The sequence below is a fragment of the Anabas testudineus genome, chromosome 17 (assembly GCF_900324465.2).
Source record: "Anabas testudineus chromosome 17, fAnaTes1.2, whole genome shotgun sequence".
Taxonomy (NCBI): domain Eukaryota; kingdom Metazoa; phylum Chordata; class Actinopteri; order Anabantiformes; family Anabantidae; genus Anabas; species Anabas testudineus.
In genome coordinates, this window is record NC_046626.1 from 22,147,215 (window position 1) to 22,162,235 (window position 15,021).

At 45.0% G+C, this 15,021-nt stretch overlaps 1 protein-coding gene across 4 annotated transcripts in view; it reads right to left on the reverse strand.

Annotated features, from left to right (window-relative positions):
• Nucleotides 1-15,021, reverse strand: part of rasal2 (RAS protein activator like 2) — a 64,534-nt gene that overhangs the window by 8,585 nt on the left and 40,928 nt on the right. For all 4 annotated transcript variants that reach the window (XM_026374056.2, XM_026374055.2, XM_026374054.2 and 1 more), the window contains 6 exons: nt 11,570-11,676; nt 8,555-8,667; nt 2,365-2,518; nt 1,804-1,902; nt 782-1,336; nt 383-527 (listed from right to left, as the gene is read on the reverse strand). In XM_026374056.2, coding sequence (XP_026229841.1) covers nt 383-527; nt 782-1,336; nt 1,804-1,902; nt 2,365-2,518; nt 8,555-8,667; nt 11,570-11,676 — 1,173 coding nt within the window. The remainder of the gene's footprint in view (nt 1-382; nt 528-781; nt 1,337-1,803; nt 1,903-2,364; nt 2,519-8,554; nt 8,668-11,569; nt 11,677-15,021) is intronic.

Genomic DNA, 15,021 nt, shown 5'->3' on the forward strand with positions numbered 1-15,021 from the left:
CTGGTTGACAGCAGGTCTCCTGTGTCTCACAGTTCGTACAGTGTCTGAACTATTTTCAGCTTCTCTCTGAAATGTTCCAGCACATGTGAAGAATCATGAAGATGATGCAGCAGAGTAAAGACGTTGTTTGCTCTAATTTTAGTATTAAACATAAAAATAACAAATGACCTTCTGCACTTTTGATCTAATTCTGGATCAAACTGTCTCTATGTTTTTCTGCAGTGTGACTGTTGACAAAGTCTGGTTCATTACACTCATATTTACTGTCAGTCACTGGCTCTTACAAACTCGACACAAACTCGAGTCCTTCGGTTTGTTCCAACAGTCTCAGGTTTCGTTCATTCATATCTGACATGACAAGTTTCAGAAGCAGGAGACTCACCAAGTGCATCGTGCAGGTACTTCTGTCCCACCAGCTTCAGATACTCCTCGATGGCCTTGGTGGCCAGTGTGTTCTCCCTGAAGATCAGGACGTCGTGATCGGCACATCGGTCCACCTCCGACATCACCAGGTCAGTGAGGAAGTCCTGAACAGGAGGAGGAGACAGTAATTAAACACCTGTGGTGGTGGAAGAAGTGAATTATCCAGCTTTTCCTGTCACTGTAATAATTGTTCTGATGCTTTTCTTTGTCTTTACATGTGAAATCAGATTTTTCTGGTTTACACTTGAATCTTGACAGATTCTCTCAGGGGTCTGGACTCGGTGACATTAGCGATTGATTTGACGTGAAGATGTGGGTAAAGCCCTGGTTGTGTTAGTGCCACAGCTCCGTGTCTGACCTTGGCTCTGCCGGTGCTCTGCAGGATGTGGACCAGAGCACAGGCCATCTCCTCCTTGTTCTTCACGCTGATGACGGGCTCCAGCACAGAGCACAGCATGGTGTAGTTGTTGGTGATGAACTCTGCGAACTCCTTGTACTGCTCCATGGGCAAGATGGAGATAGTCTGGAAGCGGGACTTGATGCGGATCGACGGCCCCCCTCCTTTTCCTTTGCTGGTGGTGGGTGTGCTGACCGGGTACCACTTCTCCACAAACTGCCGGCCCGTCACGCCCGACACCGGGATGTTCACCAGGCCCACGTAGTTGTTCTTGTCCTTCTTCTTCTTCTTATCTATGTCGCGGTAGATGTGCACGGTGATGCTGTGCACGGCTGGCAGGCTGGAGAAGTCAAAGTACTCGCCCCAGAATAGGCTGTCGTGCCGGGTCTTACTGGTGGTCCGGGCGTAAAGGACGTCGTCTAGACACAGCTCGCAGAAATATTTCTTCTTAGGCGGTAGATCTTTGGCCTCGATGATCCACAGCCGCAGCAGGTTCTCGGCCCGCCGACAGTTGTCCTGCAAACACAAGCTCATGGTTTAAAAACAGTCGTTCAGAGGGGTTTCCTGCAGTTATAACGTCAGTTTGAAAACTTCATAATAACCATAAATCTGTAGCCAAACATTATCGGTACAGTGACATCACAGATAAACAGTGGAAACAGTTTGATAAGGTTTTTATATCACAGGAACCAGCCTGCTATCATTTAACTTTATCATAAAGACAATGAACCATGGTACAGATTTATCAGTGTGTCCTTCACATGTCTGCAGGGGGTTTAATGAACTGAAGGATTTTCATACAGAGTCATACATAATAATTATTATCCATAGTTAGAACTACTGGTTGGACTGATTTCAAATTAAATAACTAGATAAGTTCTGCACATTTGAAGTATTCACTTTCCTTTTATTGCTTAAAATAATTAATTACAGGAGAAGGAAACAAAAAGCAGCAGCTTCTCGTGGTGTTTTCATCGTCTCACCTTATTGGGCTGAATCGTCCTCCTCAGGTTTTCCATCCACTTGTCTCTCTCTGACGCTGAAGTGCAGCTGAAACACTTGCTGCCGCCCAAGTACGTCACCTGGCAGATGAGAGGCAGAGAGACCGAGACGTGTGAGCCAACACTAGATTAAAACAACTACAGAACCGTGTGGAACGTCCTGTTAGAATTTAACCTGTCACTAATCTCATCAGTGAGATGTCAAACTGCAGCTTGATGATCTACAGTCAGAGACTAGTACAGATTTGTGCTATTTGTCTTTACAGAGGGACTCACTGTAGTTTTTACCATATGATGCTTCGTTCCCAACAGTACAAGTGGAGTTGACTGAGAGAAATCCAAAAATAAACTGCTTCCTTTTTGGGGTCTAACAGTTCAACAGAGTCTGGCTGATCAATCATTTTGCACAGGACAGAGTGATCCTGTGAACAACTTGACATAAATAAACTCTTTTCTTAGTAGAAACTGACAAATACGAGGTCTGAAGCAGACAAAACGTCTCACTAAGCAGAATGTTTCCAGTCCAAGTGTGTGTTGTGTTACCTCGAAGCAGAACTCCTGTCCCAGGATGCTGCTGTGCAGAGGTTTGATGAACACGTCCTCCTCCATGCTCAGGTCCAGAGCCTCCACCGCACTACCCGGGGTCAGCAAAGACTCATGGGAGGTTGACTCCTTGAGCTTCGGAAGGCCGCGAGATCTGGAAGACAGGAGAGGAAAACGTACATCAGACAAAAGCACATCGTAACCACGGTTCTTCAGCACAGTTAAATAAAACTGAGCGGCGAGGAGGCGGCGCCGAGCTCGACGTGAGTTTATAGACGCCAGGACGTGTTCAGCAAACGTCCTCTGAGTGTGCGACAGAGCCCCACAGCCGCCTGTCATCAACAGTGAAGCACGAGAGCAGTAATACCTACGAAAAACAACCACAGAGCCAGGTGAGGGGGGTTCCCCAGAGCATTCCTCCTCCTCCTCGACTCCCCCTGCTCCCACCGTCCTCCCACCTCGACCCCTGTTCTCTGTAAAGCTGCCGAGCACAGCGTCGCCTTTATCGAGCTTCTCTGCCGTCCGGCAGGTGGTAAACAAAGTCCTGGGACGGCCATTCGCATCGAGCCAGCGGGAGTGTTTCTACGGTAACAACCTCCGCAGGGAGAGCAGGCGCTAAGCAGCGGCTCGTGACGCTGCACGGAGCAAGGCAGGTGTTTAACTACAGACCTCTCAGGAGAGAGAGAGGCAGAGTCGAGTATTTTCAAAATAAAGTGACTAAAATTCACCACAGGGCACATCTGAGACACGAGGAGCCCACAGAGCCACCAGGTACCGTCGGGTCCACACACTGAAGTCTGTGCAGCCAGACTCCTCCACAGCTTTCTGCCCCAGGCCGCCGCTCACTGCTGCCACAGTCGAGTCTTATAAACTCTGCAATGCTCTGAGTTCTTTTTGTCAATTTTTTTCTATTAATTTAAAGCTCATTCTAGTTTTTCTACTGTTTTATTCTATTATGTAAGATAAGATAAGATAAGATATTCTTTATTGATCCCACATTGGGGAAATTCAATTGCTACAGCAGGTCAGTGCAAAAAGAACAACAGTAATGTGCAAAAAGAATGAGAGGGTGTGCAAAAATACAAAAGTAATAAACATTTTACGAGAATCTACAATATGTGTAAAATAAAGCTTGTTGAATTTCTAACTGTTCTATGTGAAACAACTCTGGATCATTTCAGATGGAAATATTTAACTTGAGTTGGTATTGGACTATTTTTAAATATTTAATTAGAGCTTTGTGATCTGAACACTTTAAACATGTGACAGAACATTTCACACACAGTTTACAACAGTTGTTCCTCCAAACTGTGAGTTTTCTGCAGCTCATTCTAGTAGAACTTAAACCCAGTTCTGTCAAAGTGCAGTACAACAGGCAGTACAACAGGCAGTACAACGTGCAGTACAACAGGCAGTACAACGTGCAGTACAACAGGCAGTACAACAGGCAGTACAACAGGCAGTACAATGTGCAGTACGACCGGCAGTACAACGTGCAGTACAACAGGCAGTACAACGTGCAGTACAACAGGCAGTACAACAGGCAGTACAACAGGCAGTACAATGTGCAGTACGACCGGCAGTACAACGTGCAGTACAACGTGCAGTACAACAGGCAGTACGACCGGCAGTACAACAGGCAGTACAACAGGCAGTACAACGTGCAGTACAACAGGCAGTACAAACATGCAGTACAACAGGCAGTACAACGTGCAGTACAACAGGCAGTACAACGTGCAGTACAACAGGCAGTACAACAGGCAGTACAACATGCAGTACAACAGGCAGTACAACATGCAGTACAACAGGCAGTACAACATGCAGTACAACAGGCAGTACAACGTGCAGTACAACGTGCAGTACAACAGGCAGTACAAAAGGCAGTACAACAGGCAGTACGACGTGCAGTACGACAGGTTCTGTTTATATGAGAGCAGAAACAGTTTATGGACAGTTAAAGATCTTTCTAAGTACAGTTACTGTGACAGAGTCACATATGTACAATAAGGTGCTGCAGGAAAACTCTGATCACAACAACAAAGAGAAGGCAGCAGGTCAGATTCCTGAATATTAACACTCAACTACTAGATCTGAAAACACTGAGCAGTAAATGACAAGTTGTGTCATGATGGTCGACTGAGCTTCAGCTTTCCAGGAGGTCGCTCTTTAATTCACTGTGTGTGTTTAATCCTCCTGCTGTGTCAGATGAGTTACGTAATCCTGGATTAGCAGAGTGAGATCGACACTGATGCTCTGACAACATCAGTCGTGTTTCACTAACAGCTGAAAAATCCTCAACCAATCAGATGCACCGATATCAGATTAAACGAGCAGCTGAGTCTTTTTGAAACATATCTGAGACATTTTATTCATAACAAATTTAGAATAAAATAAATATTTGTATCTTTGTCAACCTAGGTTCTCGTCTAGATTCGGTTTCTGCAGATTAGGAATCATTATCATTATTTCATGTATTGTGTTCATAAATGTAGTGACAACACAAGTGAAGTTTCATTTTGAAAAGTTGATGCTGATTTTAAAAAAACTGAATAAAACAGAAATTCAGATTGAATCCAAGAGGATTAGAAAACAACTCATTTGTAAAGTGAAAAATGTTATAACAGCACAGGAAGTGTTGTTACTGTGTAGTTTTACCTCCTCAGGCCTCTAATATATATCAGAATCTACCAAACATACTGAACCAGCCAAACTCCATTGAAAAAAATAATAATTTTAATGTTTTTTGGCACTAAAGCTGATTAATCACCCAGTTGAACGTAACTGATCATTTAGTTTAACACAAAGCAGAATTCTGTCTATTTGTTTTCTCAGCAGCAGATTAGTCCGTTGCAGCTGTTTCGACTGCTGCAACGCCCTACTGACAGTACGACGGATGATCCAAAATGCAGCAGCAAGTCTCGCTGTTGCATTTCCTATTTATTTCCATTAAAACTTCACATGTAGATTTGTGCTCTGTACTAACGTGTCAGAGCTGATGCAGACACAGAGAGACCAGATTTCAGGAAGGGCTGGTCTCCGTCATTAGGATGGAAACCTGATCCAGTCTGCTGCCAGAGGAAGAGGAGGATGAAGCACTTACTGATTCCTGCATGTGAAATGCCTTTTACAAGCTTTCACTTTGAGCTTCACTGTGCACGATGACAGATGTGCAGAAATCTTTTTGTCTCACCGAGTTTAACACCTGGACGCACGAGTTCAATATGCACTGTTCACATGTGTGATGGATCCGGTGTGTTCAGCCAATCAGAAGCTGTACCTGCAGGACAGCGGCCCTAGGGGACTCAGTTTAAACTTTATAACAAACCACATGAGGATGCAGGCTCAGAACTGGATTCAGATTCTATGAAATGCTACAGAAGCCTGTCCTCACCAGCAGCACCGACTGTGATCCAGACCTCATCACTAATGCTCTGCTGTCTCAGTGAGAACAAATCCCTGCAGCTGGTTCAACATCTGGTGGGAAAACTGAAACCAGAGCAATTTTCTGATCTGAATCAGAAACTCAACCAGGTCGAGCGGCAGCTTCTCCATCACCATGACGACGCCACAGATTTAGTCACAATAGAAAAGCCCTGAAAACACGTTTCAGTCAAATCGTCACATCACGAAACACAGACAAACGTATCCTCGGACTCCAGTGGTACCGAATCAGTTTCCACCACGTCAATCACAGCAGAACCTCCAGACTGAAGTTAACAACAGAAAAGAGCAAAGACCGGTTCTCAGACCGGACTCACACAGGCCTACCTGAACCTCAGGGTTCTGGAGAGCTGCGTTTTTCGAGCTCTCCGGAGGAGAGACGAAGAAGCGTCCATCAGGAGTTAAAGCTCAGAGCTGAGTGAGAGACGGAGGCTGTGTGTGTATAAAGCATTATCCTCGTGTCCAGCTGGCGGACGTTCGGTAAAGCTGCACACACTCACTCTCACTGCATCAATACTCTACGAGAGGCAGAGACAGATGGGAGGCAGAGGTTCGTGTCAGGAAACAGAAAGAAACCCTCCTGGTCTCAGTCAGCACCAGACCTGCACGTTTCTGATCCAGTTTCAGGCTCTTAAATACAGTTGTGAGGTTTGTAGTCATGTGACACTCTCTGTTTGAGGATCACTGGAAAAGAAGCAGCTAGAAAACTGAATAAGCTTTAATCTGAGCTGCTACAGAAACTGCTGTTAATGCACTAGTTCTAATAATACATGTTAATATTTATATTTTTCTGATTATTATTCATTAAATGTTTTTACAACAACACTTTTTCTTGTGCTGTTAATACTTTAACTTAAAGAGAGAGCCTGAACACCTCCATTTGTGAGGTTTTAATTTAGTTAAGTTTTCCAGGAAGAATTTGTTGTTTAATTCAGGCCTTTTTTCTTGGCACACATGCATCTGTGTGTGAAAACTATAAACACAGAGCGAGTGGGAAATTTTATACTTTACAAATCCAGAAAAACAAAAACAAAACACACATCTGCAGACTGAGTGAAGCAGCAGCAGCGTGCACTGCAGCAGGAGCAGAGAGCCGGTCTTCCAGTAAAACCACCTTCAGTCAGTGCTGGGAAAGTTGGGCGGGTTAATGGACGGAGGAAGGAGAGGAGGTGAAACCCACAACCTGCAGTAAACGGGGGAGGAAGAAGAGCTGCTGCACAAGCCTCCATTCCTTCTCTGCTGTAGTTTAATCTTCACTGATATGCGAGAGACGCAGCATCAGCAGACACAGAGCAGAAACAAAAGGAAGCAGAAGCAGAACAGGAAATTAAGCTTTAATATCATGGAGCTGTCAGTGCTGCTCAGTGTCACAGCACAACACGAACAGCAGCTTCTAACGCTGCATGATGTCAAACATCCAGTTCTCTGCACCAAGCTAAAACAGATCAGTCTCATGAAACCTTCTCAGGTGATAATGTTCATGTTTGTTTCAGACAGTTGATTCAACTGCATGATCATCATGGAGGCTGTAGTTTGTGCTGCTGTTGTGCTACAGAAGGAGTTTCTGTTGTCATCCAGCATCAAACCAAAACAAATCCAGCAGAGAGAGAAAGGTTGTGGCAGAATCAACTTCCGGGTTCAATCTTAAAAAGACACAAAACCGCCGAAAACAACTGTGCTGGATGGTGAAAGAAATATTTTCCTGGTGAAACAAATCCAGGATGAACTCTGTTTAAATGGTCGGCTCAAATTCAGCCAGAAACCTCTGGACTGTGCTTCACAGTGCAAATGGAGAACAACCTAAAACATAGTGCTGAAGAAACCCAAGACACTCAAAGGAAACTGAGTGGTGATTCTGCCATGTCCAAGTCAAAGAGCTGAATCCAACTGAGCTACAGTCACTTCCTGAAGGCAGAAAACGTGAAACACTGACGGCAGCTGGAAACTAAACTAAAGCTGACAGTCTACATTTTTATGTCTAATCCACCTTGGACGTGCACAGAACCAAAACAACACGGACCCGTCCACCTCATCACTGGAGCCCATGTTTGAACCACACGTTGATACAGACTCCTAGCAGCTAAACATGATGCTGTGAGAAGCATCAGCTGGTGGGCGTGTTAAAGTTAAATGAGCTGATGACAAAGACGTCACCTGACAGCACCGAGGAACCTCCTCACAAAGTTAATGTTCTGAGCTCGAGGCCTCGTTCTGGATTTTATAATTATTATTATAAAATTATTATTATATAAGGTGTGAAAATCTTAAACTTCATCAAAACAGACCAGACACAAGATAAAGTTCAGGATTTCATCTGTGTCGATGATCAGACGCAGGATCATGTACAGGTTCTGTCCAGCAGTTTGATTTTCCTCCCTGGAAAACTATAAGAACAACTTTGGAGGGATCCTTCTGTTCCTCTATCAGCTGTTACCGACTCCCAAACTACAAACACATGTCCGACACAGAGCCTACTGTGTACCCATCACATCCAACAGCCTAAAACACTCCATTCCCATCTGTTCCCTTCCTCTGAGCATCTACAGTATATTATTAATTACATTGTGTGATTAAAGCTTGGCTAAAGGGTTGAACCCAGCTTGAAGTTTGCAGATATGCAGTGAATTTGTTTGGGACACATTTTAGCTGTTGCTCTAAAAAGACCACGGCTCAACAAGCAGACTGTCCCTGCACCACAAACCAGGGCAGACAGTCCTCTGATGTTAGTTTCTATGGTAAAATGATTTACCTGTCGGGTTCAGGAGGTCGGAGCGAGGGCAGTCTGAAGCTGGTGTTTCTGTCCAGTTTTGTCTGACTCTTCGTCCTCTTGATGGAGCCTTTGAGACGTTTACTGAAAAACCCCTGAGAGACAGAAGAACGAATGTGTCACTGGGTGTCAAAAGAGAAAAGGTAAAGGTGGAGACAGAATTAACATTTCAGAGCAGTTTGATAAAAATGGGTCAGGGGGGAAACAGGACGTCAGTTTGGAGGGAAAGAAGAAGGAGAACGAGGAAAAGGAGGCAGACAGTGAGGAGGAAGAGCTGTCAGCATTCAAGCCAGTCAGACCATCGTTCAGTATGAAGCTGAACACTGAGGAGGAGGAGGAGGAAGAAGTAACTGCAGCACAGAGACCTCTAACTGACATTCACTGAGACTCCAGTGTGTGCAGCCTGAGACGTTTCACTGTGCTGATAAAACACAGGGAGGTAAACAGACAGCTGCTCGTTACAGAGGACGCCAAAAACAATGAGAATTCAAATGTTAAGGGAACCAGGTCATTTATCGATCGGTGGAAAACAGCACAGATCAGTTTGAAATGAGCTTCTGCTCGTTTTACACATTTGCCGAAGGATGTTTGGGGATTCTTAAAGGACCGCTACGATGAAGACGTGCAGCTCTGGACAAGGCGGTGGTAACGGTTTGGATTAAGTTGAAGGCACCTTCTTCACCTGCCTTCATCCAAACGTTTGCATGTTGAGTCTCAGTTTCTCCTCTAATGTTTAACAAACAACCTGCACGTACAAATCTGGACATGTTACACATAATGCTTGATTCGGTTCCCCTCCTACTTCCAGCATAAAAGAGGGTCTGCAGCGCTGAAGCAGCAGAACACCTCCAAAATCCCACCTTGAACAAACAGTATAATTAGGGTTTAGGATGACGACGGCTCATTAACCTGCAGTGAGCAAAGCGGCAGAACGGTGATATGACTCAGCAGATTCTGATCAACCTGATCAAACCGTTCAGCTCTTCTTCACCTATCACATCCTCAGTGACAATAAAAGCCTCCTAAGAGCAGAGGAAGCGAGCGGCCTCATTTCCTGAGATATTAATATCCTCAAACGCATCTCAGCCTCTCTCCTCCTCTTCCTCACCTCCTGTCCTCCCCCACAAACTCCCTTCAGGCTCATTGGCTCTCATTAATGCATCAGAACAAAGATCCAACCTGCCAGAAACAGTGACACTGCAGAGGGAGGACGACTTCAAACACGTCTAAAATATCTCGGCGGTCTGGCTGCGTCACTGAAGTGTCGATCACAGCTATTGATCACGATTATCGGTCTGTGAGGATTAACAGAACGACTCGGCTCAGAGTTTGGAGCAGTGAACAGAGGTGTATTCATGTTCCCGTCATTGACTTCGAGGCTGCTTGAACTCCCAGCATGCTCTCTGCTTGTATTTACTGTATGAAGAATTGCTCAGAAGAAAGCGTCTGATGTCTGAAACTAAAAATACTCCAACCTGAGAGCTGTCTCTGAGGCTACAGCACAAACTCCAGACAAGAAGTTACAGTTCTGCTTTAAAGCAGGAAACTCCATCAACATTCGAAGGTGTTTTGTCTGTCACACATCAGACTAAACCTCGGACACTGTTCGGAGCAGAATCGCTTCAGCAGATTCTCTTACTGCTCTGTGATGTTCATTAACTCCGTCCTTTGTCCCTTTGCTGCAGCTGCACAGTGAAAACGATCAGTTTAACAAATCTCTGATGTTCTGCTGCCCGATGCTCCGAACATTCACTGGAAATTAACTGGTTGTTGTTCTGCTGCAGGTCACAGAATCTGACCAGTCACAGAGTACGTTGAGGCCGAGCGCTCGGAACCAGCTACTGAAACAAACCCGTCTCCCAGACTAACTGTCCTTTTCTGTGATTTCCAAGTGGCTTTGTGGATTCCTCACATGTGACAGTAATCCTGTCTGGACTGAGCCTAATTCTGACCAGACCAAGACCAGGACTGAACTCAAAACACTTCAAAAACTGGCTCCTGTACCAAAAGTGGATCGGTGCTCAGTTCAGCTGATCCACTTCACATCAGTTAAGACCACAGTCCAACACGTGAATCTGTTCGAGCTCCCTCGCTCGCTGTAGCAGATGGTGTTAGCATGTTGGTGTTGATGACCTCTGAAAGCTGTTAAATATCCATCACAACACTTCAGAGAGAAGCAGAGTCGTGTTTGGAGTCGACAGCAGCAGAGATACTAGCTTCATCTTCTCTTGAGCTAAATTTAGTTCAGCAGAGACTCAGGATTGATGAAACATGCAGTAGTACTCTGATTACCTGCAGTAATCACTGAGGTACAGTTACAGCGTGTTCATCGGATGTGAGTCTGATAAGACGTTACTACAGTAACAGTACAGTAACTCACTACTTGTTTCCTACTTCATTATGAGATATCTACAGTATTCAAAGTGCAGGTGAAGTTCACATCTGATCACCGTGTCTCAGAGATGTTGATGAGGAAGCTGTGGTTCAGCTGCTCTGTATAAACAGGGCTGGGTTTGACAGTATTCTGAATCTTTCCTATCCAGTATCCACTTACTGAAACCAAACACCTTCAATTCTCCCACTGAACCTTATCTCGAAGTCGTCTCATCAGCTCTTCGTAGCTGAGAAGCAGAAACTCCACCGTGTTTCATGGTAACTCTAAAAGTCAATTCATGCTGTCTGTCCCAGCAGGACATCACATCGTCACCTGCCCGAGGTTCTGGACAGACTCAGCAGACCGACGAGCAGTTTTTGTCTGTCAGCAGACCGACTAGGCCAACATCAGACTACTGAAAGACAAAGAGATCAGATTTCATCTCCTCTGGACTCTGACTTCATTCCCCTGCTGTTCAGTTTGATTTTGCCAGGTTCTGTTGAAATGTGCTGAGGAGGTAGAGTAGGATCCAGTAAAGTCCAGTATGAAGAAGAGGAATTATTACAGCAAGAAAAAGCTTCTCCGGTGTTTCTATGAGCACATGAAAACCTGCTGTTACTCACCGGCACTTTGAAAGGCGACGAGTTGGGATTGTCGACAGTAACGCTCTTGTCCGAACTCCCCAGACCGGAGATACTCCTCCTCCTCGGAGACCGCTCCGAAGACACTTCTGCAGAGAGGGACAGACAGAAAGTGTTAGACCAAAGCAGCCTCCCCCTCTGTAAACCATCCTAATAATGACGGATGGAGGGCGAGGTAATGACAGACGTGGTGGAGGACGTATGTTTAATGGCAGCTGGTTCCATCATCACTACAGGTGGAGCAATCGCCGACCTTTACACACAACATGAGTTTAGGACAGTTCATCGAGGTTGGGGGATGCTAGACCTTTTCTTACAGTCTCCCTATCCCGTTTCCACCTCTACAGTAAATATCGACGTGTTTTTCTAGAAGATTCTTTTACAGAATCAAAACATTTTGTGACCAGTGACTCAGACTTACATCGGTTTTGTACCAGGTTTCAAAGACCGGCTGACTTTCTAAAAACAAATAAAACCTTCAAACCATCGTTACACTCAAGAAGTGAGCAACGATTCCTGTAGAACAGCAGATGTCCTTCTCACACTCTCTGAACAAGACTTTTATTTTGTTGGCACATTAATTAATTTATTCTTAAATATGATACAACCAAACCAAACCAACCACCAATTTGTCCTTTACCAATGTGCAGCCAACGTTTATTCGACCGTATTTCTCTGCGATACAGGAGATTACAGACATGAGCAGAAGAAGCTAACTCCTTTCATAACATTTAACCAACCGCAGTGTTTCTGTGGTGCATTGCTTCAATCTGACAAAGGTTACAGCGACAGGTGTCAAAGGTCATCGGGACAGACAGGTTCAAACCAACATCAGGGACCCTGTATGCAGCACTGCTCTAGTCCCACCCACAGATTCACCTCCTGCTACTAAATAAAGTTTTTATTTCCAAGAGAGAAATATTGTGATGAACTATCTGATTATATATTAATGTGTAAATTATGAGTCAAACATTTAGTTTTTTCTGACCCACAGTTCAAAACTGATGAAATTCAGTTTACAATGATCTAAAGTAAAGATATGCACAAACTCACCGGCTTCTTTTGAATCAGGTTACAGGTTTCTGTTTCAATCATTAGCTCTGAACTAACGAGTCATAAAACTGAGTCCCCCATGTCCTCGGAACTCACAAACCCACCGTCAGTCTCTCTCAGGTCTCAGGTCTCTGGCTCACATCCAGCTTCATTGATTTTCCTGCTAATTTTAGACCCTCTTATTTCCTCTCCACCTAACTCAACAGCCATCCCGTCTGAGGCCACAGCAGTTGTTCTCGAGAGGCCTTAGTGACTCTTGAAGCAGTTTCTGAACCACCTGCGAGCCCGTTAATGTTCCAGATGGCGCCATAGCAGACAGGAAGCTCAAAATGACTCCTCACCTACAGCATCAGTCCTTCGTGTGGTGACAGAGAGTCTCCTGATGTCAAAAACCCTTCAGCAAAGTAAAGACTGGCCTCAGTGGAAGAGACTCTTCTAATTACAGCATGTTAAAGATGGTCGTTGCAAATGAAGGTAAAAGTTTTAAGATTAGAATTAGTCCACTGATTTGTGTGTCCAACAATCTCACATATTAATCAATTCTATTCCATTATGGAAATAAAACCTTCGTCATCAGTTCTAAAATGTCTTGGGTTGTTCCATCATTCATCATCATCGGACACAAACTACAACCAAAACACTTTTTCAGCTGCTGTTGTTCAAAATGCTGCAGAAAAAACAAACGTACTGGGCCAATCAGCAACGTTCAGCACCACAGCCCCTCACAGCTAATCACCTGCAGAATCAGAGCGGGGACTCCAGAGAACCTGCACCGACACCGTGTCCAGTCGTCTTCATCCAGACACGACTCAGACTGAATACCAACGACAACAGTGATACCGTATCCCATTTGATTAGACTAAACTTAATTTGGACCCAGCCCAGTCACAACACAGTGAAGCATGTCAGAACTCTGGACACCGTCTTTCTCACTGTGCAATAACAGCTGGAAGAAACAAGCAAGTGACACAGAAACACAGCATTGATCCAAATTAGAGCTGCAATGATGAGATGATGAATGGATTAATGTATTGGCAGAAGATTAATTAGCAAATGCTTGGATAAACAAGTGAACCATAACGGCCCCACAGTTTGATCATTTTCCTTCTTCTTCATATTTGAAACAAACAGCTTCTTTAATGGGTTTTGGACTGTCGGTTGGACAAAACTTCCTCATTAACCTGAATGAACTCCCTGTTAGCACAGACATATTTTTACATTTACATAAACATGTTTTTGCACACATGAAGACAATCGACACAAATATTAGTCCACTGGGTTCAGACACAGATAAGAACTCATTCCAACTCAGCTTTGCCTGCTAAACATTGACTGGTACCAGTTTTATCACCAAACTACAGAGCCAGCAGTTTTCAGATACAGACTCAGAATGTGGGACAACAAATCGACGCCATGTGAACTTTACATGATGTTTAAATGGGATGAAAACATTAAAAAATCAAACGTGCAGCTTTCTGCAACAGGAAAACATCACCTCTCTGTAACAGAGCCACAGTGAACGCAGCATGCAGCAGCAGTCAGCATTCATCAGCTTGTTGCAAAGTACCAGATCAAGTTCCAGCTGCAGGAGGATGCACGCCACATGCATGCAGCGCTGCAAGGAAGCCAGGGACAAACTTTCATGCATGTTCCCCCTTCCATAAACCCAACGACCCACCCACCCACCCTAGCATGTCTTTCGCTGCCAAGACAAAGTTGATGCAACATGCTGCAGGAAGCCAGGTCACATGACATGGACAGAAACACAGAGAGAGAGAGAGAGAGAGAGGAGACGGTACCTCGATCGCAGCTGTTCCCCATCATCTGAGGAGAGGACACACACAGTCAGACGGGATTGGCCGAAGCAGCTACCACCTGTCAGCCAATGAAGTTAAGCTGCAAACGTCCGTCTTCGTCCCATGAACATCCTCGACTTTGGCATGCCCTCCCCCTCCCGCCCCCGACCTGCCTCTCTCTCCTCAGCACCGCATCCTTCCTCCTCACGGTCCCTTCTCTTCCATCTCTGCCCTTCTCCCTCTCTCTCCACTCTGCTGTAATTCAAACCTGCTCTGTCTTCCTCTCTCTCTCAGAGCACAGAGGTTTTTCCGCATTTATTCAATCAATCCTCCAACTGCGCCGTTCTGCTCTCTCTCTGCTCTCGTCTCTTCGTTCTCTCCTCTCTCTGCAGACACTCCCCTCTCACCCTCTCCCGTCTCTCTGCAGCAGCTCAGTTGCAGCCTCTCTCTCTCCTCTTCTTCTTCTCTTCCTCAGAGCTGCATTTATCGCTGCGCTCGAAGGATAATTACTTAACAAGTTTCCCTTCAGCCAAATGATGTGGGACACAACTCTGGGGGCTTTGGGTATTAACTGTGTGTGTGTGT